The 27484-nt window shown below is 47.6% G+C and overlaps 1 protein-coding gene across 1 annotated transcript in view; it reads right to left on the bottom strand.

Moving 5' to 3' along the window:
- LOC134988793 (transient receptor potential cation channel subfamily M member 2-like) overlaps positions 1 to 27484 on the bottom strand; it is a 734670-nt gene that overhangs the window by 156413 nt on the left and 550773 nt on the right. The window contains exon 26 of the mRNA XM_063950575.1: positions 17585 to 17666. Within this exon, the coding sequence (XP_063806645.1) occupies positions 17585 to 17666 (82 nt within the window). The remainder of the gene's footprint in view (positions 1 to 17584; positions 17667 to 27484) is intronic.

The following is a 27484-nucleotide window of genomic DNA, read 5'->3' as shown; positions in this document are numbered from 1 at the left end:
CTGGTATCGTTTAATGTGAAAGGCCTCAACATCCCTGAGAAGAGGTCCCGGCTCCTACATTCTCTACACACCGACAAAGCGGACGTGGTGTTCCTTCAGGAGACTCACTTTAAAAAGGGTGCCTCTCCGAAGCTGCACTCCCGTCATTTCCCGCAGGGGTATTATAATGATTTCTCTGGGGCTAAGGCTAAGGGAGTTGCAATCCTGTTTGCCAAACATATTAGACTACATGATGTGTTAGAAATCCTATTGGAGATGGGAGGGGCCTGATGGTGAAGGCTACCATTGCTGAACACATTTTTACATTTGTTAACCTTTATCTTCCTAATCAGGGTCAGATTCGCTTTATGAGGGAGGCTTAGGAGTTGATAGAACAATCTCTAGCAGGGGTATTAGTGATAGGAGGCGACCTTAACTGGGCATTGGAGCCTCTTCTAGATACTTCAACTGGAGCGCTTAGATCCTCTATGACTGATGTTAGACGCTTCAAGTCAATTTTACATGATTTTCAGTTAATGGACACCTGGCGCCTGCTCCATCCCAAAGATAGGGACTACATGTTTTATTCCCACCCACATAATTCTTATACCGTATTGACTATATCTTTGTAGACCATAACTCCCTCGATTTTCTAGTAGATGCCACAATAGGTCAAATAGTCGGATCTGACCATGCTCCAACTACTGTTACCCTGTCCTTGCGCTGCCCCCCCCCCGCGTCAGTGGGGTTGGCGCTTTAACTCGCATTTCCTCAGAGACCCAGACTGCCGAGCCCAACTGGACAGTGCCATTGAGGACTATATAGCTCTTAACATGACTAATGAAGTCTCCCCAGTGACGCTGTGGGAAGCCCATAAATGTGTGATTAGGGGCAAATGTATCCAACTGGGCTCCCTCCTTAAAAAACAAAAAAACGAATGTCGGGAAGCTCTACTTGCTAAAATTAAACGGCTGGAACTCATTCATAAGTCCACACTAACTTCAGACGTGTTAGCAGAATTGCAAGACGCTCGATCTTCTCTTAATGGCTTGCTGGACGAAGGCACTCGTAGGGCATTCCGCTGCTGTCGACACAAGTTCCATAGATGGGGTAATAAACCCGGGAAACTTCTTGCCCGCGCCCTTCGCGCCCAAAGATCCCTGACTTATATCAGAGAGATTAAGGACTCCTCTGGTGTCCCCCATGCTTCTGACGGCAAGATGGCTGAGATTTTTCATACGTACTATACGAAACTCTTTAATCTGACCTCTCAGCGCTCCCAATGTGAGCAGTCATTACATGGGAAGGCAATAGAGGAGTATCTAGAGGAGATTAAATTCCCGTCCCTCTCCCCTGCTATAATTGAGGCCCTTGACGTCCCTTTTACATCCGACGAATTGCTGTCCGCTCTGAAGTCCTCCCCGTCTGGAAAGAGCCCAGGTCCTGACGGCTTTCCCATATCCTATTACAAAACATTTCAAAATAAACTTCTCCCCCTCCTGCTCCGGGCATGTAACACTGTCTCTCCACAGATCCCCTTCTCAAATCAGTCCCTGGAGGCCCATGTCACGGTCATCCCTAAAGACGGAAAAGACCCTTCATTGCCATCTAATTACAGGCCAATCTCCCTCCTTAACGTTGATATTAAATTGTATGCTAAACTCTTGGCAAATTGCCTGTGTCAGTTGCTTCCAACAGTAATACACCCGGATCAGGTTGGTTTCGTACGTGGCAGAGAAGCGAGGGACAACACCATACGAGTGATTGACTTGATTGCCCATGCGAACACCGCTAAGGTCCCCATGATGCTTCTCTCCATAGATGCTGAGAAAGCCTTTGACCGCATTGACTGGGTCTTTATGGAGGTCGCGCTGCGTCGGCTGGGCTTAGGAGAGGTGTTCCTGCAAAAAATATTGGCACTATATCGAACACCCTCAGCACAAGTACGGGTAAACGGAATACTATCTGACCCGATAGCCATCTCTAATGGGACTAGACAGGGATGCCCGCTGTTGCCATTGATATATGTTATCTGTATGGAAGCTCTGGCTAGAGCCATTAGACAGAACCCGGATATCACTGGCCTGAGGGTGGGCGGAAACGAACATAAACTTGCATTATTCGCGGACGACCTTTTAGCGATCGTTACAAATCCTGCTGCTTCCCTGTCTGGGCTTATGAAAGAATTTGCACGCTTTGGAGCATTATCCAATTTCAAGATTAACTATGCTAAATCAACGGCTCTTAGTATCTCTCTTACCACGGACTTCGTTTCGTCTCTAAAGACTGCATTCCCATTTGCCTGGCACCCCTCACATATTAAATACTTAGGCATTCTGATCCCCTCCTCCCTCTCGACCACTGTCACTCTGAACCATATTCCTTTATTGCAAAAACTGCGTAAGGAAATGTCGCAGTGGCTCCAACAGAAGTTCTCCTGGCTAGGCCGTATGAACATTGTAAAAATGAATATCCTGCCACGGCTACTTTACCTTTTCCAAACTATCCCCTTAAAGCTCCCCCATCAGTTTTTGGCAAATGCGCACAAAGCGATCAGCCACTTTGTTTGGAGCGGCAGAAAACCCAGGTTTAAACACTGCTACCTATTCTTAAGGAAAGCTCAAGGGGGCCAGCAGCTGCCCATGGTTACGGCATACTATCAGGCTACAATTTTGAATAGGGTCCTGGATTGGTCACGGCCTGATGCCAGCTCTAAACGGTGGGTTGACTTGGAGAAACGGTCTTCAGGTTTACATTTGCAGTCAGTACCCTGGCTTGGAACCATTGGCCGCTCCTCACATCTGACGGTTGGGCCCACCTTGGCTCTTTGGAGAACACTGAGATTTAAAATGGGTCTTTCCTCATCAACTTCTCTGCTTCTCCCGCTCCTTGACAACCCACTGTTTGGACCGGGCATGGGTGGTGGTGTGCCCGCTAGGTGGAGCAGGGCTGGCTTGACTAGAATAACACATTTGCTCTCTGGAGGGAAGATCAAAGCTTTCAATGACATTAGGGAGGGAACTGATATTCCTGCGACTGACTTCTGGTTCTATCTCCAAACTCGCCATTTTATTTTGTCTCACAGGACAGCCACTGCACTGGCTGGTAGTCTTACCCCTTTTGAAGCAATGTGCTCCCAATCCTCTGAACCCTCACATGTTATATCAGGTATCTATTAGATATTACTACATGGTCGTTACCCCGGTGACCCCGCTTTCTGCGCGAAATGGGATGCAGACCTCATACCTAGAGGGATACACATCAACTGGCAGAAACACTGTGAAGCTATGTCCCATTGCTCTACTAGCTTAGAAGTTATTGAAACACAGTATAAACTGCTTACCAGATGGTATCGCTGTCCCTCCCTTCTACATAAGTTTTATCCCTCAGTATCCCCCTTGTGCTGGAGATGTGGAAAAGAATGTGGCTCCCTTCTTCATATATGGTGGGACTGTCCCCTGATTACTACCTTTTGGAACCAAATAATTCAAATATCCTCCAAGATCCTGGGGTTTCAGGCGCCTACTGGAATCGACTTCTGGTTGCTCTCCCACACTACAATTCCACTGGCAAAGTATAAACACTCCCTTCTCAAACACCTCAATAACGCATCGAGAGCTGTAGTACCAGTCCATTGGAAGTCCCGGGCCCCCCCTCAAATATGGGAATGGTTTCAGCGGATAGAATTCTATAGATCAATGGAGGATATTTTTCACTCGGTCCTTGACTCACGTGCCGATTATGTTGCCACGTGGTTCTCTTGGATAGAGTTTAAATCTACCTCTACCTACAAAGACCAGATCCCACTAGACTCAACATGATGCCGCTTATCTGTGTAACACGCCTCGCTATGTGGAACCCGCGCTAATATTTAATTAACATTGATTAGCTCGCTCATTCCCCTCCCCTGTTTCTATTCCCATTCCCCCCTCTAACCTCTGTCTTGTTTTGTGTGTAGATGTTGGATGTTTTATATTTTACAGTTACTTTAACCCATGTATTTCTACACTGTACAACTTGTTGTACTCTTGATAACGTCCTAACTTTTTCTGTAAAACCAAAATAAAGAATATATAAAAGCAATTCAGCGCTTTTTAGGGTTCGCAAATTATTATAGGCGTTTCATTCATACCTTTTCTGATTTGGTCGCTCCTATAGTAGCATTGACTAAAAAAGGAGCGGACCCTTCCAATTGGTCGCCTGAAGCTGAGTCTGCCTTTCTGGCCTTGAAGCAGGCCTTTGTCTCGGCTCCTGTTCTCAGGCACCCTAACCCGGAGCTCCCCTTTATAGTCGAGGTAGATGCCTCAGAGGTTGGAGTGGGGGCTATCCTTTCTCAGGAAGATCCGGAGTCTCAGGAATTACACCCTTGTGCCTTCATGTCCAGGAAATTCTCCTCCGCAGAATCAAACTATGATGTTGGTAATCGAGAATTGCTGGCAGTTAAATGGGCTTTCGAGGAGTGGAGACATTGGCTGGAGGGAGCTAGGCATACCATTACGGTGTTTACTGACCATAAGAACCTGCAGTATATTGAGTCAGCTAAACGGCTTAATGCTCGGCAGGCACGTTGGACATTGTTTTTTACTCGTTTCAGGTTTATTATCACCTTCAGGCCCGGTTCCAAGAATCCGAAAGCTGATGCCCTGTCACGTTGTTTTCTTCCGGTTCACAATAACCATCCTGCTACTACCCCCATAGTTCCATCATCTGTCATCCGGGCAGGCCTCACACAGGATTTATTTACTCAGTAAGTCCAGCTTCAACGGCAGGCTCCCAAACTTACTCCTGCTGATCGTCTCTTCGTCCCTGAATTTCTGAGAGGCACTGTTTTAGCTGAGTTTCATGACAACAAAGTCTCTGGTCATCCAGGTATCACTAAGACCTTGGAGTTAGTCTCTCGCTCGGTGTGGTGGCCTAATCTTTCTAAAGATGTAAGGGAATTTGTCCATTCCTGTCAGGTTTGTGCACAGCATAAGGTTTCTCGTTCGTTGCCGATCGGGCAACTCATACCTTTAGCCGTTCCTCTCAGGCCATGGTCACATATATCCATGGATTTCGTGGTGGACCTTCCTCTTTCAGCCGGGTTTCGAGTCATTTGGGTGGTAGTAGATCGTTTTAGTAAGATGGCTCACTTCATTGCTCTTCCCCGATTACCCTCTGCTCAAGGGTTGGCAGTCTTGTTTCTCCGCCATGTGTTCAGGCTCCATGGGTTGCCCAGGGATATTGTCTCTGATTGGGGTCCGCAATTCATCGCCCGTTTCTGGAAACGTTTTTGTGCCTCATTAAATATGAAACTCTCTTTAACATCTGGCTACCATCCACAATCTAACGGACAAACCGAACGAGTTAATCAGTCGTTAAAACAATATTTACGGTTATATTCGGCCAAACTTCAGAATGATTGGTCTGAATTTCTTCCTTTAGCTGAATTTGCCTATAATAACTCTTGTCATTCTTCCACCAAGGAGTCCCCATTCTTTTCGGTCTTTGGCTTTCATCCTAGAGCCAACTCTTTTTTCCCTCATTCTCCAGTCTCCTCGTTGACCTTAACCTCCAATCTCAGAACGATTTGGAGAAAGGTGCACCTTGCCCTGAAGAAAGCTGCCTTCCGAGAAAATAAATTTTCTGATAGGTTCCGACGTCCTTGCACTTTTGAGGTGGGAGATAAGGTGTGGTTGTCAACTCGCAACATCAAGCTCCGACAACCCTCGGCTAGATTGGGACCCAAATTTATTGGACCATTCTTTATCATTAAGAAAGTTAACCCAGTTGCTTTTCGGCTACGTTTGCCGAGATCACTCAAAATTGGCAATACTTTTCTTTGTTCCCTTTTGAAACAGTATTTTTCTTCCAGGAGATTTCCTCGGAGGACTTCCCAGGGTAGATCTCCAGTGGATGTTCAGGGACAACAAGAGTTCTTGGTGGAGAAGGTTTTAGATTCTAAGCTTTCTCGTGGCCGGCTTTATTTTTTAATCCACTGGAAAGGTTATGGCCCTGAAGAAAGGTCTTGGGTGTTGGATAAGGATTTACATGCTCCTAAACTTAAGAAGATATTCTTTCAGGAGTTTCCTCAGAAACCCGGCTCTAGGGGTTCTTTAACTGCTCCTCAAGGGGGGGGGGGTACTGTTAGGCGCGGCCGTGTTCGGCCGTGCCCTGACAGAGCAGCGGTCACGGCCGACGCGCCTCTCTCTCTCCCTGCTTCCGCACGGCGCCTAGCAACGCTGGGACGCCGTGTGCGCAATAGCCGCCGGGTCCCTGGCAACGCTAGGACGCCATGCGTGCAGGGCCGCCGGGTCCATGGCAACGGGGACGCCACAGGTGGACGGCGTTCCCCGTTGCCATAAGATTACTCACCTGTTCTCCCCTGGTCGTGCAGAAAGGCAGCTGCACGACATTTATCAATTAGGCTCTGTACTGCCATTGGAGGGTTCCCTGTTATATGCCTCCTCAGTGTCTCACACAAACGCCGGTGATAGCTTCCTGTATGCTCTTCCTGCCTTGTAGAAGTTTGTTCCTGGTCAGCTGCATCTGGTCGATCCTGCTCCCTGTCCTCTTGTATTCTGAAGTTCTGAAGCCGGTCCTGGGAATCCTTCTGGTCCTTGTGAACCTGTTACTGTCATCTGGGGTTCTCGCCCGGTTTCGTGAGTAGCAGCTTCTGCCGCGTGTTGCGGCCTAGGCCGCTTAGTATTTGCGTTTCTTTGAGTTGGTGCTTTTGCGGAGGTTTCCGCTTTCACTGTCCTCCCCGGAACTCGGCGGTGCCGTGTGGGGGAGTGGACAGTGGTATCCTTTGTAGTTCTTTTCCTTTGGCGGCGTGCCGCACATACGTTTAGTTTTCAGGTAGTTAGTAGCCCCTAGCTTGGTTGTTTCAGTTAGAGGTCCCCTTGTTATTACCCTGTCTCAGTTCACGCTTTGTCTCTCTTTAAGACCTGGGGGCATCGGAGTTGGGAAGACCTAATCCGCCCTTCAAACGCGGCTGCCGTGGGCCCAAGAAACCATAGTCGTTCAGGCGTGAATTGACAACACGGGTAAGACAACGGAGGTAGGGTGCTAGGGGCTATTTCCATTCCATTTCCCTATCCCAGCATCACGTCCTGGTGCTCTGGATTCACTGCATAAGATCTCCCCTGTCCTGAGCATCAGGATCGTAAAACCCATTTCAGCGTGGATAGTGGGGACTTGACGTAGTATGGACAAATTCCCACTCATCAGCAAATTGTCTAAATTCAGCACTGGAAAACTGAGGACCATTGTTAGTGAACACTTCCATAGGAACACCATGCCTTGCAAAGATTGACTTCATGCAATTGATTACGGCTTTACTAGTAGTTGTATGTAGTGTCTTCACCTCAGGGTAGTTAGAGTAATAATCAGTCACGACAATGTACGTTTTCCCATTACAATCAAACAAATCTGCGCCAACTTTCTGGCACTGCGTGAGGACTCAGTGGCTCGACTTGTTGTTTCGGTTTATACGTAAGACATAATTCACATGTAGCTGTAGTCTGTGCTATGTCTTGGTTCATTCGTGGCCAATACATAACTTCACGCGCTCTCCGCTTACATTTTTCTTCTCCGAAGTGGCCTTCATGTATCTTGCACAGCATAGTTTTTCTTAGTCGTGCAGGTAAGACAAACCTATTGCCTTTGTTAATAATACCATCGACAACTGTAAGGTCACTGCGGTACATCCAATAATCATGGATAGACAGCGGGCATGCATGTTTTTCTGCTGGCCAACCTTTCAGAATGATATCTTTCAACACTTTCATTGTGTCATCTGTCTCAGTTTCTTTCCTAATCTGTTCTTGTCTTGCAAGAGACACTGGTAGAGAAGCTAAAATCAAATTAACATAGGCTTCTATCTCTTCATCCATCAGACTTTTGGAACCTTCACTTTTGTCCACAGCACGAGAAAGTGTATCAGCAATGTATATGTATTTGCCGGGATAGTACAGCAAGTGTACATCATATTTCTGTAGTCTGATAAGCATTCGTTGAATTCTCATGGGATAGTCATGTAGTGATTTAGTCATGATAGCTACCAATGGCTTGTGGTCAGTTTCCACTGTAAATGTTTGACCATACACAAACTGATGAAATCGCTCATATGCATATGTGATCACTAGAAGTTCTTTTTATATCTGAGCATACCTTGTTTCTGCACTTGTCAGTGCTCTTGATGCATAGATTACTGGTTGCCATGTATCCTCATGTTCTTGTAAGAGCACTGAGCATAGGCCAAATTGCGAAGCATCTGCTGAAATTCTTATTCTTTTCGCAGGATCAAAGAATTTTAGCACTGGTTGCTCTGTAATGATCTGTTTCAAGTTTTGCCAACTTTCTTCTTGTTCATGTGACCACATCCACTCGTTATCTTTGTCCAACAACCATCTAAGAGAGGCTGTTCGTTCAGAGAGTTGAGTAATAAACTTTCATAAGTAAGTAATCATCCCTAGGAATCTTCTGACATAATCTTTGTTGTTAGGACGTTCCATGTTCACTATGGCTGATATTTCCCTTGGGTCTGGTTTTACACCTTGATCCGAGACCACGTCGCCCATAAAGGTAAGTGTATTCACGCCAAATTCACATTTGTCCTTGTTTAGCTTTAGATTCATTTTCTTGACAAGTTCCATTACTTGTCTCAATCTAGAATCATGTTCTTCCTTTGTAGATCCCCAGACAAAAATGTCATCCATCATTGTTTCAACACCTGGAATATGTTCAAAAATCATGTGTATCTTTTTGTGATATACTTCTGGAGCAGACAATATTCCATATGGTAGTCAAATAAATCTGTATCTACCTTCTGGTGTATTAAATGTACAAAGCTTTGAGCTGGCCTCATCTAGCTTCATTTGCCAGAATCCTGAAGATGCGTCCAATTTACTGAACCATTTTGCTCCCACAAATTGTGACATGATTTCATCTTTGGTTGGTAGTTTGAAATGTTCTCGTTTAATAGCTTTGTATCACTGACCTGGTTTGGGAGTGTTGTGGACTCGGGGCTTCTTCCGATGACCGGGAAGAGGAACCGCCACTGGGTCGTAGTAGAGATGGCCGGATGTAGGTCTTCCTCATGCAGAACTAAGACGGCAGGCGGGAGGCCCAGAGGAATTCTTGTAGGTCTCCTGTAAGACAAGACTTGTAGAAATAATGAAGGCTGGGGTACTGAGATATTGGAGACACTGTGGTATTGAAGGCACTGAGGTACTGGGAGTACAGGGAGTGCTGGGAGACCCTTGGAGGCACGGAGGTGTTTGGAGGCACGGAGGTGCTTGGAGGCACGGAGGTGTTTGGAGACACCGAGGTGTTTGGAGGGACGAGGTGCTTGGAGGCACGAGGTGCTTGGAGACACGGAGGTAACTGGAGGCACGGAGGTGCTTTGAGGCGCGGAGGTGTTTGGAGGCACGGGGTGCTTGGAGGCACGAGGTGCTTGGAGGCACGGAGGTGCTTGGAGGCACGGAGGTAACTGGAGGCACGGAGGTAACTGGAGGCACGGAGGTAACTGGAGGCACGGAGGTGCTTGAGGCGCGGAGGTGCTTGGAGGCACGAGGTGCTTGGAGGCACGAGGTGCTTGGAGGCACGGAGGTGCTTGGAGGCACGGAGGTGCTTGGAGGCACGAGGTGCTTGGAGACACGGAGGTAACTGGAGGCACGGAGGTGCTTGTAGGCACAGGATGCTTGGAAGCACAGGTTGCTTGTAGGCACAGGATGCTTGGAAGCACAGGATGCTTGCAGGGACAGGATGCTTGGAAGCACAGGATGCTTGCAGGGACAGGATGCTTGGAAGCACAGGATGCTTGCAGGGACAGGATGCTTGGAAGCACAGGATGCTTGCAGGGACGAGGGAGCTCTGGATCATAGCTTCCACAGGAGAAACGAAGATACTCAGGCATCGGATCTCTGCCTGGTATCTGATTTTAAATTCCCCGCCCTAGCCTGATTGGCGGAGCAGGCAGGTGACGTCAGACCTGCTCCGCCTCCTTGCCCTTGCTTGTGATGGCGGCGCCCTTGCTTCCGGGAAGCCGCCGGAGAGCAGCGCCGACCCGCCGCTGAAGCCGGAGACTGACAGGGGAAGAGAGGCGCCGGGCAGACCAGGCCACCCGCAGGGACAAGCGCGGTCGCCGCTGCCCGAGGTTCGTGACAGTACCCCCTCCTCCAGGAGTGGCCCCTGGACACTTCCCGGGCTTAGTCGGATGTCTGGAGTGGAAGATCCGAATCAGACGAGGAGCCGTTACTTCAGTAGCCCCAATCCAACTTCTCTCCTCAGGTCCATAACCCTTCCAGTCCACCAAGTACTGTAATTTTTTATGAAGATAACGAGAGTCCAGAATAGCTTTGATTTCAAACTCCGCTCCAGCTTCTGCCACTACGGACGTTGGCCTTGGGAGTGCTGAGTGGAATCGATTCAGTATGAGGGGACGGAGTAGAGAAACATGGAAGGCGTTAGGTATGCGAAGATGGGCAGGCAAACCCAGTTTACAGACCACAGGATTTAAGACTTGTAGCACAGGGTAAGGACCGATGAACCTTGGAGCGAATTTCATGGTGGGCACCTTCAACCGGAGATTCCGTGTGGACAGCCATACCCTGTCCCCAACTTTATATTGAGGTGCGGCTTGCCGTTTCTTATCTGCAAAGAACTTGTACCGAACAGAAACCTGCTTAAGATTAGCATGAACCTTTCTCCAAATTTGTCCAAAGTGTCGTAGAGTGGACGCTACAGCAGGAACCTCTATTATCGGAAGGCTTGGAAATTCCGGAACACGGGGATGGAACCCGTAGTTGACGAAAAATGGTGATTCCCCAGTGGAAGAATGAAACAAATGGTTATGGGCAAACTCCGCCCAAGGCAACAACTCCACCCAGTTGTCCTGTGAAGGAGAGAGATACAACCGAAGAAAAGTCTCTAGATCTTGATTGACTCGTTCCGTTTGTCCATTTGTTTGGGGATGATAAGCCGACGAAAACTTAAGTTTAATGTGTAGAGTTGAACAAAGGGCTTTCCAAAACCTGGCGGTGAACTGTACTCCACGGTCAGAAACAATCTCTTGTGGCAACCCATGCAAACGAAAATGTTCTCGGATAAACAATAGAGCCAGTTTCGGTGCTGTCGGAAGACCAGTCAAGGGCACAAAGTGTGCCATCTTCGAAAAACGGTCAACGATAACCCAAACGGTGTTGCAACCCTTGGAACAGGGCAAGTCAGTGATGAAGTCCATGGAAATGTGAGTCCAGGGTCTCACAGGGATAGGCAGAGGACGAAGTAACCCTGCAGGAGGCAGACGAGGAGATTTATGTTGTGTACATTGGGGACATGAATTAACGCAATCTTGTACATCCTTCCTCATGGTGTTCCACCAGTAAGACCTTTGCAGAAACTTGTACATCTTCTGAGCGCCGGGATGACCGGAAAACTTGGAGTTATGGACCCACCGTAGTATTCCTGGGCGGAATCTAGCTGGTACGGACATTCTTCCAGGAGGAGGAGCTGGAGTAGTTAAAGCAGCAGAGACAGAAACTGGATTCAGAATTAAACCCCGCTCCGGAGGTTCATCCTCGTCTGTGGGAACCTGTGAACGGGAAAGCGCATCTGCTTTAATATTGAGAGTCCCGGCACGGTACTTGATAATGAACGAGAATCGGGAAAAGAAAAGTGCCCATCTCGCCTGGCGAGGATTCAAACATTGTGCGGATTTGATGTACAGTAAATTCTTGTGATCCGTGTAGATGGTAAACACATGTTTAGCCCCTTCTAGAAGATATCTCCATTCTTCCAAGGCAGATTTGATTGCCAAGAGTTCCTGGTCTCCAATAGAGTAATTTCGTTCGGCTGGAGAGAATTTACGAGAGTGGAAGCCACACGGATGTAATTTCTTATCAGAGGAATGCTGGGAGAGGACAGCCCCCACCCCGACTGAAGATGCATCAACTTCTAAGAAGAAGGGTTCCTCGAAATTTGGTTGTTGGAGAACTGGAGCCGTCGTGAAAGCTAACTTTAAGCGAGAAAAAGCTACAATGGCTTCCGGAGGCCACAAACTAGGATTAGAACCCTTTCTCGTCAGGGCAGTAATGGGTGCAACAATGGTGGAGAAACCTTTAATGAATTTCCTGTAGTAGTTCGCAAAGCCCAGGAACCTTTGTATTGCTTTCAGGGAAAGAGGCTGAGTCCAATCACGAATGGCCGACAACTTTTCCGGATCCATGCGAAGCTCCGTCCCCGAGATGACATAACCGAGGAACGGAATAGATGTTACTTCAAAGGTACATTTGGAAAGCTTGGCGTAGAGATGATTCTCTTGTAAACGGTGTAGCACCTCTTTGACTTGAGTCCTGTGTTCGACAAGATTCTTGGAAAAAATCAGTATGTCGTCCAGATATACCACAACGCTCTGATACAGCATATCACGAAAGATTTCGTTGACGAATCCCTGGAAAACCGCGGGAGCATTACTAAGACCAAACGGCATCACCAAGTATTCGTAATGCCCATCTCGGGTATTAAAGGCAGTCTTCCATTCATCCCCCTCTCGGATGCGTATAAGATTATAAGCTCCTCTCAAGTCGAGTTTTGAAAAAATGCGGGCACCACGAACCCTATCAAATAACTCTGTGATTAGTGGCAAGGGGTATTTATTCTTAATAGTAATGTCGTTTAGGCCGCGGTAGTCGATGCATGGTCTCAACCCCCCGTCCTTTTTCTTCACGAAAAAGAAGCCTGCACCAGCAGGGGAGGAAGAGGGGCGAATGAATCCCTTGAGCATATTGGACTTAATATACTCCGACATGGCTTGAGTCTCGGGAAGAGACAGAGGATATGTGCGACCACGAGGTGGCGTCTTCCCTGGGACAAGGTCAATAGGGCAGTCCCAAGGCCTGTGAGGTGGTAACAGGTCAGCAGCTTGTTCCGAAAATACGTCCTTGTACCCTTGATATGCCTCCGGAATGTGCTCTTCATCCGTTTTGGAGGTAACACGGAGCGGACAAACAGGAGTAAGACAATTAGTGTGACAAAAGGAACTCCAGGACAGAATTTGTGACGACTTCCAATCGATGTGGGGGTTATGACTTTTCAGCCAAGGCATTCCAAGAACCAGATCATGGGGCATTTCTGGGATTACCAAGAGTTCCAAATCTTCCTGATGTAGAGCCCCGACCCGCAGCTTAACTGGCCCCGTGCGCCACATTATGAGACCTTTGGAAATTCTAGTCCCGTTGATAGCCGTCAGTGAAATTGGCCGCTCGATAGGCCGTAACTTTAAACCCAAACTTTGGGCACAGAAGGAAGAAACGAAGTTCCCTGCAGCTCCGGAATCCAATAGGGCTTCACAAGACCTGGAGACTGAATTGGAGACTAGAGTTACTGGAAGCAAGCAGTCCGAAGTTGGAGAAGCTTTTGTCGTAACTCCCAGCTTGACTCCTCCGGAACAAGCTAGGTCTGCCCGTTTCCCGGACGGACTTTACAAGATTTAAGAAAATGATCTGCGGCTCCACAGTAAAGGCAGAGTTTACCCTCACGACGACGCTGTCGTTCTTCCGGAGACAGTCGGGAGCGGTTAATTTGCATGGGCTCATCTGAGCTAGGTGAGGCCACCGGCCTAGGAGTAGGATTCCGGAACCTGGAACGATCCGAACGGTTACGTTCTCTTCCACGCTCCTGCATCCGAAGATCCACCTTGACGCAAAGGGAAATCAAATCTTCTAATGGATCCGGCAGATCTCTAGTAACCAGCTCGTCTTTCAGCCGGTCGGAAAGACCGTTCCAGAAGGCAGCTCTCAGGGCATCATTATTCCAGCGTAGTTCGGAAGCAATGGTCTGGAAATGAACCACGTACTGGCCCACGGAACGGGCGCCCTGCCGAACACGGAGCAAATCGGAAGAAGCAGTGGTCATTCTGCCGGGCTCGTCGAAAATCCTTCGAAAGGACGAGATGAAGTTGGTGTAGTTGGAAACCATGGGATCAGATCGTTCCCATAATGGAGACACCCAATCCAAAGCAGAACCTTCCAACAGAGAAATAATATATGCTACCTTGGACCGGTCTGTAGGAAAGTTGTGTGCAAGTAGCTCGAAATGTACCTCGCACTGGTTCAAGAAACCACGACAATTTTTGGGATTCCCATTATAGCGGGACGGAGTAGGCAACTGAAGGCGTGGAGTGACACCGGCCGATGGTTGAACATTGCTGGCAACGGCAACTGGTGCGACTGCTGGAACAGGAGCCGGAATTACTGAGGCCAGAGACGCCTGAATCTGATCCAGACGCCCGGACAACTGCTGGAGGTACTGCATCACCTGACCTTGTGCTGCTTCCTGACTTTGCACTCGAGAAGCCAGGTTCTGGATGGCACTAGAGTCCGTGTTCCGATCCCCCGAGTCCATGAGGCCTGAGTATACTATCACTGACCTGGTTTGGGAGTGTTGTGGACTCGGGGCTTCTTCCGATGACCGGGAAGAGGAACCGCCACTGGGTCGTAGTAGAGATGGCCGGATGTAGGTCTTCCTCATGCAGAACTAAGACGGCAGGCGGGAGGCCCAGAGGAATTCTTGTAGGTCTCCTGTAAGACAAGACTTGTAGAAATAATGAAGGCTGGGGTACTGAGATATTGGAGACACTGTGGTATTGAAGGCACTGAGGTACTGGGAGTACAGGGAGTGCTGGGAGACCCTTGGAGGCACGGAGGTGTTTGGAGGCACGGAGGTGCTTGGAGGCACGGAGGTGTTTGGAGACACCGAGGTGTTTGGAGGGACGAGGTGCTTGGAGGCACGAGGTGCTTGGAGACACGGAGGTAACTGGAGGCACGGAGGTGCTTTGAGGCGCGGAGGTGTTTGGAGGCACGGGGTGCTTGGAGGCACGAGGTGCTTGGAGGCACGGAGGTGCTTGGAGGCACGGAGGTAACTGGAGGCACGGAGGTAACTGGAGGCACGGAGGTAACTGGAGGCACGGAGGTGCTTGAGGCGCGGAGGTGCTTGGAGGCACGAGGTGCTTGGAGGCACGAGGTGCTTGGAGGCACGGAGGTGCTTGGAGGCACGGAGGTGCTTGGAGGCACGAGGTGCTTGGAGACACGGAGGTAACTGGAGGCACGGAGGTGCTTGTAGGCACAGGATGCTTGGAAGCACAGGTTGCTTGTAGGCACAGGATGCTTGGAAGCACAGGATGCTTGCAGGGACAGGATGCTTGGAAGCACAGGATGCTTGCAGGGACAGGATGCTTGGAAGCACAGGATGCTTGCAGGGACAGGATGCTTGGAAGCACAGGATGCTTGCAGGGACGAGGGAGCTCTGGATCATAGCTTCCACAGGAGAAACGAAGATACTCAGGCATCGGATCTCTGCCTGGTATCTGATTTTAAATTCCCCGCCCTAGCCTGATTGGCGGAGCAGGCAGGTGACGTCAGACCTGCTCCGCCTCCTTGCCCTTGCTTGTGATGGCGGCGCCCTTGCTTCCGGGAAGCCGCCGGAGAGCAGCGCCGACCCGCCGCTGAAGCCGGAGACTGACAGGGGAAGAGAGGCGCCGGGCAGACCAGGCCACCCGCAGGGACAAGCGCGGTCGCCGCTGCCCGAGGTTCGTGACACTTTGTTTAAATCTCTGGGGTCTAGACATATTCTGAGTTGTCCATTTTTCTTTTCAACAATTACTAAGGAGCTTACCCAGTCAGTAGGCTCATCAAATTTCTGTATCACACCCAAGGCTTCCATGCGATTTAACTCTTGTTTCAGTTATTCTCTCAGCGCAAACAGAACTTTTCTACAGGGGTGTATCACTGAAGAATCTTGTGTGTCTATATTTATTTTATGCCCTCCAGGCAAACAACCTAGACCTTCAAACAAGTCTCTATATTCTGTAAACATCGATTTGCAGTCATCTTCTACTTGTGATGTCACCATAAAAACTTTATTTAGCAAGCTTAGTTTCTCACAGGAACTTAATCCTAGAATCGGTTGCACATTTTTATCCACAATCAGTAGAGATGTTTTAAACTGTTGTCCCTTACATTTCAGTGTCACTAAGCATGTACCTTTCACAGGAATTTCCTCCCCAGTGTACCCTGTAACTTTCACTTTGGCTAGATGAATTTAGGTTTTACTCTAAAAGTCTTATAGTCTTGAAATTATATTAAATTCACCTGCACTCCAGTATCAAGCTAAAAGGGAATGACCAACTCGTTCACAGTTAAAGGGACAATCCATTCTTTCTTATCTGCACTGCAAAGTTCAATGCAATTCACAAAGAATTCCTCTGTTTGTTTAACAGCATGCACGTTGGTTGTTTCACTGTTCATTTTACAGCATTTGGCAAAGTGATTTAGTCTACCACATTTCATGCAGGTTTTACCATAAGGTGGGCACATGTTAGGATTGTGAGCATTTCCACATCTACTACACATTTCCTTATTATACTGTGGCTTAGACTGCTTCATTCTTGAGAATGGAGGTTTGCTTTGCTCTGTTTTCTGCACTACATATACAGCAGCATCAGCGTCCTTGTGTAACTTTTTGGCTTGAAATCTAGTTATTTCTGCAGATCTACACATAGTCACTGCCTTTTCTAGTGTTAGGTCTTGCTCTCTCAGAAGTCTCTCTCTGAGTCCATTATCAGGTATTCCACAGACAATACGATCTCTAATCAGTGAATCCTTTAAATCACCAAACTCACAGGTTTTACTGAGTGATTGCAGCTCTGTAACATACTGATCAAATCCATCTCCAGACTTCTGATCACATGTGAAAAACTTATATCTTTCATATGTCACATTTTTCCTTGGCACAAAGTAATCTTCAAACTTTTGCATTATAGAAGACAGCACCATATTCTGCCCCTCAGCAAACTGAAAACTATTATAAATGTCCAGCACATCCTCTCCTATCACATGGAGGAAAATGGATGCCTTAGTTTTGTCAGCCTGTGTATCAGCTCCACATGCAGCAATATATATATTAAACCTTTGCTTAAATCTTTTCCAGTTTTCAAAAAAGTTACCAGACATCAGCATGCCGGTTGGAGGAGCTAGTTTATCCATGGTTACTCACTGTTTGAAGATAGGAGCACACGGCAGGCTTTGCAGACACTGAGTATCACAGCCTTACAGACTGCTGCAAGATTCTTTCACACTCTGAGAGCACTAGCAGTCCAAGTTAAACTTCTTCTGACACCATGTTTTGTTCATATGTTTGTAAATCCAGTCATAAGGACACACAGACATGTGAGTTAACTGATGTGCTGTTTATTCCATCACCAACTGCAGGCACACTGCATACTGGACCACCCACTTCCCAGCATCCCTCTGGTCCCAGGGACCATCACTGAAGATTCAGGCTTACACATATTAGTATGGGAGTGTCTACAAATATTAAGCATTCTAATACACTAACATCACACACTGCAATTTAGATTTCAGTTTGAACACACCCCACCCAAATCTAACTCTCTGCACATGTTACATCTGCCCCACCTGCACTGCACATGTTACATCTGCCCTACCTGCACTGCACATGTAATATCTCCCCTGCCTGCAGTGCAGCATGGTTTTGCCCAGTGTCTTGCTATTTTGCTTTACTTAGAAACATGAATCAGGTGCAATATACAATGTCTGTCTCTTACCTAAAATGCGAGTTTTGCTGCTGTAACCGTTCTCTGTCAGTGCAGAAATGATCCAGCTGAGGTACTGCGTGGACTGATCCATCTGTCACAGAGAAGGGGGGGTCATTATTAGGCAGTTAGACAGGGATATACCACCTGTCACGTCCTGAAAGGGAATGCAGTCATAAAGCTGATGATGACAATGTCATTTCATTCTATCGCCAATTATGATGTTGACATGGTTAAAATACTGACATCATAAATGTCACCGCCTGATAAAGATGTTGCCACAGACAGACTGACGAGATAATATACCAACCCCTGACACAGGTGGAACTACTGTATGACTCCTGAAATCACCAGAGTATAACGACGCTAGTAATATGGGAAGCACCACCATATTCTACAGCGTAGTACACAGATCACTGAGTCACTCACACCTTTTACCTTTAGAGCTTACAGTCTAAATTCCTTTGGGAAAAACACAGAACAGAAAGTACAGGATTGTCCTTAGCTGGGCACCCCCGCCCCTGGCATTCAGATGGCATGTTTTATTTATCACTGTATGAGGACAGGCTGGAGAAAGTCTCAGTGGTATCTGCTGGAATGGTGGACCGTGACCATGTCAAAGTTCAGACGGTTGACACCACAATATAGACATCAGAATGTTGACACTGTTCAAACTGTCTCATGCACTATGTCAACATCCTGAAATGGTCAATGGGTTTACTATGTCGGCCTCTGAAATGTGACATAGCGACTGTTTCAGAGTGCCGGTGGTTAGGGTTAGGTGGCAGGTGGGAAAGTTAGGGTTAGGCTGCATGGGGGTAGGTTAGGGTTAGGTTGCAGTTGGGAGTGTTGGGAGTTAGGTGGCATGGGGGTAGGTTAGGGTTAGGGGCAGGTTAGGGTTAGGTGGCAGGTTGGAGAGTTAGGGTTAGGATGCATAGGGGAAGGTTAGGTGACAGGTGGGAGAGATGGGGGATAGTGTGCATGGAGGTAGGTTAGGGTTAGGTGGCAGGTGGGAGAGTTAGAGTTAGGCTTCATTGGGGTAGGTTAGGGTTAGGTGGCAGGTGGGAGAGTTAGAGTTCGGCTTCATTGGGGTAGGTTAGGGTTAGGTGGCAGGTTGGAGAGTTAGGGTTAGGATGCATAGGGGAAGGTTAGGTGACAGGTGGGAGAGATGGGGGATTGTGTGCATGGAGGTAGGTTAGGGTTAGGTGGCAGGTGGGAGAGTTAGGGTTAGGCTGCATGGAGGGAGGTTAGGCTGCATGGGGGGTAAATTAGGGTTAGGTGGCAGGTGGGAGAGTTAGGTTGCATGGATGGAGATTAGGTGGTGGGGGGTAAATTATGGTTAGGTGGCAGGTGGGAGAGTTAGGGTTAGGCTGCATGGGGGGAGGTAAGGCTGTATGGGGGATAAATTAGGGTTAGGTGGCAGGTGGGAGAGTTAGGCTGCATGGAGGGAGGTTAGGTGGTGCGGGATAAGTTAGGGTTAGGTGGCAAGTGGGAAAGTTGGGGGTTAGGCAGCATGGAGGTAGGTTAGGGCTAGGCGGCAGGTGGGAGAGTTAGGGATAGGATGCATAGGGTAAGATTTGGTGACAGGTGGGAGAGTTGGGGGTTAGTGTGCATGGAGGTAGGTTAGGGTTAGGTGGCAGGTGGCAGAGTTAGGGGGAGGCTGCATGGGGGGAGGTAAAGGTTGGTGGCACGTTGGAGAGTTAGGCTGCATGGATGGAGGTTAGGTGGAGGGGGGTGAGTTAGGCTGCATGGAGGGAGGTTAGGTGGTGGGGGTGTAAATTAGGGTTAGGTGGGAGAGTTAGGGTTAAGCTGCATGGAGGGAGGTTAGGTGGTGCGGGGTAAGTTAGATGGCAGAGTTGGGGGTTAGGCTGCATGTGGGTAGGTTAGGGTTAGGCGGCAGGTGGGATATTTGTGGTAAGACTGCATGGGGGCAGGTTAGGTGGTGGAGGGAGAGTTGGGGTTACGTGGCGATGTATTAGAGTTAGGATAAGGAGCAGGTACCCCAGCTAGATAAACCAGTCTCAGGTCCAGCAGACACCCATGTGGTCCCCTGGTGAGTAGAACTCCTGGGCTGTGCAGCACTGCGGGCCCTCTCACAGGTAGGTAGGTGCCCCGGCTAGATGAACCAGTCCCAGCAGACACCCATGTGGTCACCCGGTGAGTATAACTCCAGTGCAGCACTGCGGCCCCTCTCACAGGTAGGCAGGTGCTCCGGCTAGATGAACCAGGCCCAGGCCCGACAGACATCCATGTGGTCCCCGGTGAGTATAACTCCAGTGCAGCACTGCGGGCCCTCTCACAGGTAGACAGGTGCCCCGGCTAGATGAACCAGTCCCAGGCCCGACAGACATCCATGTGGTCCCCCGGTGAGTATAACTCCAGTGCAGCACTGTGGCCCCTCTCACAGGCAGACAGGTGCCCCGGCTAGATGAACCAGTCCCAGCAGACACCCATGTGGTCACCTGGTGAGTAAAACTCCTGGGATGAGCAGCACTGTGGCGTCTCTGGTGCAGTTAGCAGACAGCGTTGGCAATATGACAGCAGGTTTCCAGCTGCGTGATTAAATATTTTTTTCTTTTTTCGTTTTTTTAATGTTAGATTTTATCTTTATCATAATTTAGAAGGTCATTACAGATGTGTCCACTTACATCCAGGCTCCCTGCACATTAAACGGCCCTTTTGGTCACGCCATGCTGTGGCATGACTCAGTAGCGCTGACCATCTTTACACGTGACTTTTTCCATTAAAATGCATCTTATTTGCTGATTAAAATAATATGAGGAGCCATTGTATGAGCGACTGTCACACTAAGGGGAGGAGCCATTGAATGAGCGTCTGTCACACTAAGGGGAGGAGCCATTGTATGAGTTCCTGTCACTCTGAGGGGAGGAGCTATTGTATGAGTGACTGTCACACTAATGGGAGGAGCCAGTGTAAGAGCGACTGTCACACTAAGGTGAGGAGCCACTGTATGAGCGACTTTCACACTAAGTGGAGGATCCATTATATGTTACACTAAGGAGAGGAGCTATTGTATGAGTTACTGTCACACTAAGGGGAGGAGCCATTGTATGATCGACTTTCACACTAAGGGGAGGAGCCATTGTATGAGTGACTGTTAGATGAATGGGAGGTGCCATTGTATGACTATTACACTAAGGAGAGAAGCCAATCTATAGGCGATGGGTACTTATTCATTGCCCAGAGAGGGATATACAAATATATATACATATATATTAGTGCTTATCATAGAGTACCATATTCAGAGATATAAATAATCCTTTTTCTCTGGGTTAAACAAAGTACATATGGCGCCTCACTCATCTATACCATCTATGGCGTTTGTCCCGATCACGGAGTCGCAGTGTGCCTGGTCACAGGGTGGCACATAGAGCTTAGTGTGGCATATGGCGTTACCAGTGAGTGTAATACCAGCGATCATCCACCAGATGTCGCTTTTGAAAATCACCATTGCGCATGAGTGAGGTAAACATAGTAACATAGTAACATAGTATCTGAGGTTGAAAAAAGACAATTGTCCATCGAGTTCAACCTATTTGTGGTCTCCTATGCATGATGATTTGACTAAAATTTCTGACTGATGCTGCTGTCAGCCGTTGCATTTTATCCCTATTTATAGTAACTATAATGCATGACTATGCACCATACCCCTGGATATCCTTATCCATTAGGAATTTATCTAACCCATTCTTAAAGGTGTTGACAGATTCCGCCATTACAACTCCCTCGGGCAGGGATTTCCAAACACGTATTGTCCTTACCGTGAAAAAGCCTTTACGCCGTATTGTGCGGAATCTCCTCTCCTCTAACCTGAGCGAGTGTCCACGAGTCCTCTGTGTTGATCTAACCAAAAACAGTTCCCGCGCAAGCTCTGTGTATTGTCCCCTTATATATTTGTAGATGTTGATCATATCCCCTCTTAGTCTCCGCTTTTCCAATGTAAACATGCCTAGTCTTTCAAGCCTTTCCTTGTATTCCATCATCTCCATGCCCTTAATTAGTTTGGTCGCCCTCCTCTGTACCTTTTCAAGCTCCAGGATATCCTTTTTGTAGTACGGTGCCCAGAATTGTACACAGTATTCAAGGTGTGGCCTCACTAGTGATTTATATAACGGGAGTATAATACTCTCGTCCCTAGCATCAATACCCCGTTTTATGCATGCTAATATCTTATTAGCCTTCTTTGCTGCAGTCCTACTTTGGGTACTACTGCTTAGCTTGCTATCTATGAGGACACCTAAGTCCTTTTCCAGTACAGAATCCCCTAATTTTACCCCATTTAGTAGGTAGGTGTAATTTTTGTTCTTGTTACCACAGTGCATTACCTTACACTTGTCTGTATTGAAGCGCATTCTCCATTTGGCTGCCCATGCTTCTAATTTAACTAAGTCGTTCTGAAGAGACTTGGCATCCTCCTCTGTATTTATAGCATTACACAATTTGGTATCATCTGCAAAAATTGACACCATGCTCTCTAGACCTTCTGTTAGGTCGTTAATGAAAATATTGAACAATAGCGGTCCTAATACTGAGCCTTGCGGCACACCACTTAGCACTTCAGTCCAAGTTGAAAAAGATCCATTAACCACAACGCGCTGCTCCCTATTATCTTACCAGTTTTTGACCCAAGTGCATATTGTGCTTCCTAGCCCTGATTCTTGTAGCTTGTAGATAAGTCTCATGTGTGGTACAGTATCGAACGCTTTGGCAAAGTCTAAAAAGATTACATCCACGTCTTTACCCTGATCTAGGTTTGCGCTTACTGTTTCATAAAAGCCAAGTAAGTTGGTTTGACAGGATCTGTCCTTCATAAACCCATGTTGATTCCTTTTAATGACCTTATTGGTTTCAAGGAACTTCTGAATACTATCTCTTAGAACACCTTCCAATACTTTCCCCACTATAGATGTAAGACTAACTGGTCTGTAATTACCTGGTTCAGCTTTACTTCCCTTTTTGAATATAGGCACTACTTCCGCTGTACGCCAGTCTTTGGGAACCATACCTGATATAACTGAATCCTTAAAGATCAAAGATAGCGGTTTTGCCAGTTCAGAGTGAAGCTCCATTAGAACCCTTGGATGAATTCCATTGGGACCCGGTGATTTATTAATCTTTAAATGTTTTAATCGGTCACAGACTACTTCCTCGCTTAAATAAGTACCTATCATGGGATATTCTCATTATTGAGATTGTGTGTCAGTCCCTGAATTGGGTCCTCTCTAGTGAATACTGTTGAAAAAAACTCATTTAGTGTGTCCGCTATGTCATTATCATTTTTGCTTAAGACTCCCAACTTGTCTTTCAAAGGGCCTATACTCTCCTTTTTTAATCTCTTGCTATTAATGTATTTAAAGAATTTTTTGGGATTTGCTTTGCTTTCCTTTGCTACTAGTTTTTCAGTTTCTACTTTAGCCGCTCTTATTTCCTTTTTGCAAATTTTGTTACATTCCTTATAGTGCTGAAATGACTCTGCTTCCCCGTCAGATTTGTATTTTTTAAAAGCTCGCCTTTTCTTGCCCATAAGTTCCTTTATCTTTTTGTTAAGCCACATCGGTTTATGATTTTTATCATTGAAATACACTATAGCGCAATAACTACTTTGCAGTACATATCTGTGGCTGTGTATGTGTATCGCCGATGGTTACCATGCACTTCACCATTCTGCGTGTAATAGCGGATGAATCTGTATCCAAAATGAAACGTTACCATGATTTCCAGGAAAACACTGTAGCAGAGCATATTGTATGGAAATACAGTTGCAGTCACACACAGAATATAGGCATGCTGCATATCATTTTACTCAGCAGAAGCTGCTTGTGCATCCTATTACATTACTTTGCATCTAAGATGCAGGAAAAATGCAAAGACAATCAGCGCTACTGTGTCCTGCCATGACATGGTGTGACTTCAAGGGCTGTTTAGCATGAATGCAGCAAGGGTGTAAGAGGACACAACTGTAGATTGTCTCAGCGTCTCCAATGCACACAGAGAAAAGCACAGGTCAGAGTTCTACACAGCTCCCAAAAAGAAAAAAGAATCAGCGATAGAGTTGGGACACACAGCACTATAAAAAAATGTCATTGAGCAACATCACTGTCACTGCAGCTGTCAGTCACCTGTCTCCATATGTCCCTTGCCGTAGTGGTATCACATCTAGTTACCATGTCCGTGAGCTAGGGTTCAGTTCCTACAAAGGACACACTTGTGTTGTATATCTGTGTACACTTTAGCATCCACAGTTTTTTTTCTTCTAATTTTGACATTATAAGTCCTGTCATACTTTGTATATCTGTGTGCATGTCTGAGCCTGTATACAGTCAACATTATAGAAAAACTGCAGGTGCTACTTATTACACAAATATACAAGTTACGAGAGTCTTATCTTTATGAGACTGAGTTTACTGTACTTCTTCCTAGGCCTCCCCATTGCTTTATTAGGCAGCCTTCCCCGTGAGACCTGTGATTTCATGGATTGGTGGTACTGCTTAGTAAATGGCAGCCTGAACCATTCATTTCTATACAGTAGTGTACCAGCCGTGTTGTGTTTCTAATTTACTAAGTAGTGCACCCAGTCTGTGAAATTACGAGTGTCACAGGAGGTGGGATTAGTGGCGGGGAAGGCTGCCTATTAAATAATTGGTGAGGCCCAGGAAGAAGTATAGTAAACTCAGTCTCATAAAGATAACACTGTCGCAATTTGAAAAGTTAAACTTGCATATTTGTGTAATAGGTAGCACATGCAGTTTTTTTATTATAAATTTTGACTGTATATCTGTGTGTATGTCTGATTATGCATACAAAGTATGACAAAACTTGTTTTAGGAAAATTAGGAAAAAACTGTGGATGCTAATCTTTACACAGTGTGGCAGTCCAGTCCGGATGCCACCCGGGGTGTTTGCAGGACAGGGCACAACAGTTCGGGCCAAAGCGACCTGGGTTTGGGACCGGACCAAGAGGAAACCCAGGGAGGTGATGGGACACAGCAAGTTGTCATTCAGCATTAGCACGGATGGTTTTGGTTCCCTGGGGTTTGGATGGGAGAGAGAGAGTGGGTGGGCTCTCATCGATGCAGGTCCGGTCCAGGTTTTGGAGCAAGTGCTCCCAGCAATTAGGCACAGCTGTGCCACACTTTTATAAAGCTCATTTAGGCAAGAGCTCAGGACTCCTGATACCAACAAGTGGCCAGGCGATAGAGGGCGGGCCAGTGTGTTAGAGACAGGGAGACTAAGATACATGCTGTTTGTTAACCAGTGCCTGGTTAAGTCACCTTGTAAACTTGCCATGTTAAAGACCTGTTTACTGTGCTGTGAAAGTGAACAGACTGCTTTTTCCCTACAACCGTGTCAGTGTCTTGTCTGGTGGAAGGTCGCTTTCTTACAAGTGGCGCCCAAACAGGGACCCTCTGTCAGATGAACTAAGAGCAGTGGATACCCAGCGGATGGAGGAGCCGCTGGAGCCGTGACAGTCTCCACAGACACTGCAAACTTCCTCTGGTTAGATTAGTAACCAGCCACGGTGTGTGTGTGTCAAAGGTGGGGGGGATTCTGTTTTGTTGTATTGTGCTTTGGTGGTGTATGTTAAGGGACGCATATATCGTGCATCCATCATGTCTACCATGGAGGAGTTTGTAAGGGCTCTAACTAATGTGGCTGCGGGGCAACAATCCCAGATACAGCTTGTCCAAACACAAGTACAGGCTCAGCAGGAAACCCTGCACCTGATTCGTGATGAACTGGGTCTCCTGTGACAGTATCACCAGGAGCCTAGGCCATTGCAAAAGATTTGTCCCTCAGATGATGTAGAAGCCTACCTGGGGACCTTTAAGTGTGTGGCTGCACACCTGGGATGGCCAGAGGATAGCTGGGTGAATAAGGTGGCCTCATATTAGACGGGGGATCCCCAAAAAACATACCATGACCTCCTGGCGGACCAGGCATCCACCTATTCGCAGCTTAAAGCTGCCATATTGGGTTGCATCGGCGTAACCAAGACCTGGAAAGCCCAACAGTTCCAGGACTGGCATAGGACCATGACAGAGAATTCTCAAATCCAGCTGCCTGAATTTCTAAAGATGGCAAGGTCTTGGCTTCAGCCGGAGAGGAATATGGCCACCCAAGTGGTGGAGACCAAAGCCATAGACCAATGTGTGCGGGTCTTAGACAGAGGCATGCAGAGGTGGTTTCTCCAGGCTGACCTCCAAAATATGGATGACCTAGCCACCGCAATGGAGAGATATGCTACCCTGGGGAAAATGGCTTGGCCCTTAGACTGAGAGTCTCGACTAGTTCCAAGACCCCGGACCTGTATACCTCCGGAAACTGGGGATCGGACCAATCCGGGTGTCTGCTATGAGTGTGGAGGGCCACATCCGAAAGGACTGTACCAAACAGCCTGAGCCTATGGAGTGCAGAGCAGGGAAATCGGGGCAACCAACCTACAGCTGTGTCGGAAGCCACGGTTCATCAGTGCCCTCCCGGTTCCAGGTGCCCTCCAGATCGCAGCACGTCCAATCCAGGTGCTTGTTGATAACGGGAGTGAGTTGTCAATTATCTCTGTGGGTTGGTCCCTGAAGGCATTGACCAGGTCTTACCTGCGATTGAGGTGACCTGCGTCCATGGTGCCACTCGCAAGTACCCCAGAGTGCGGTTTCCAGTGGAACATCAGGGGCGGACAATCCAGCTGGTAGCAGCCGTCGCCCCGTGCTCGCCCTATCCTTTGATCCTGGGGCATTATTTCCCTGGCCTGTTGGAACTGCTGGCATTTCAACTCGAGGAACTGCCTTCCTCTCCCATCTCTGTGGTTCGAAGGACGAGTAACCCAGAGGAGGCGAGTGACGAAAGGACATTAAGAACTGTCATGTCGCTTCAGGATTTCAGACGAGACCAGCGAGAAGACCCCGAACCTCACGAATGCTTTCCAGAACATTTGTATTTATAATGGGAAAATGTATTCATCCATACCCACAGGGGGCAACCCTTATGTCATAGTTGAAAAGGGTTTACTATATCGGGTTGTCAAGGAATGGGGTAAGAAAGTTGAGCAGCTTATAGTGCCATGGGTCCATCAGCCACTGGTCCTGGAAGCTGCCCATTCACAGTTGTGGGGAGGACATTTGGAGGAGGATAAAACTCTGCAGAGGGTAAAGCAGCGATTTTGGTGGCCGTGAATCTGGGCATTGGTAGCAAAGTACTGCCAGGAGTGTCCCATCTGCCAGCATACTGCACCAAAGCCCCAGTATAGAGCTTCCCTCATACCTCTTCTGGTAATCTCCGTTCCCTTTGAAAGGATTGGGATGGATATTGTGGGGCTGGTGGAAAAATCAGCAAGTGGACACAAGTATATTTTAGTCCTCCTTGATTATGCCACACGATACCCTAAAGCCATCCTTTACGGAATATGAAGACAGCAACCATTGCCAAAGACCTATTGCTGATCTTCTCCCGCCAGGGGACCACCTTTATGTCTTGGCTGATGAGCGATTTATATCAGATGCTGGGGTTTAAAAAGATTCGCACATCAGTATATCATCCCCAGACCGATGGCTTGGTGGAGCGTTTTAACCACACACTCAAGCAGGTGCTCAGGAGGGCACTTGCCCAGGACAAAAGGGATTGGGACCAGCTCTTACCTTTTCTGATGATCGCCATCCGAGAGGTTCTCCAGTCCTCTACTGGCTTCAGCCCCTTTGAGCTGTTGTACAGCAGACAACACCAGGGAATCCTGGACCTCCTAAAGGAGGGGTGGGAACAATAAACTTACCTGGAGCCAAATGTAGTACAGTTCGTCCACCAGCTCTACGGGCGGTTCCAGCAGATAGCACCATTAGTCAGGGACCATATGACTCAGGCCCAGTCTAGACAGAAACGTCATTATGACGTCCAGGCTGA

Source organism: Pseudophryne corroboree, chromosome 2, assembly GCF_028390025.1.
Source record: "Pseudophryne corroboree isolate aPseCor3 chromosome 2, aPseCor3.hap2, whole genome shotgun sequence".
NCBI lineage: Eukaryota > Metazoa > Chordata > Amphibia > Anura > Myobatrachidae > Pseudophryne > Pseudophryne corroboree.
The sequence above is the reverse complement of the archived record's forward strand: the minus strand, read 5'-3'. Positions and strand labels throughout refer to the sequence as shown.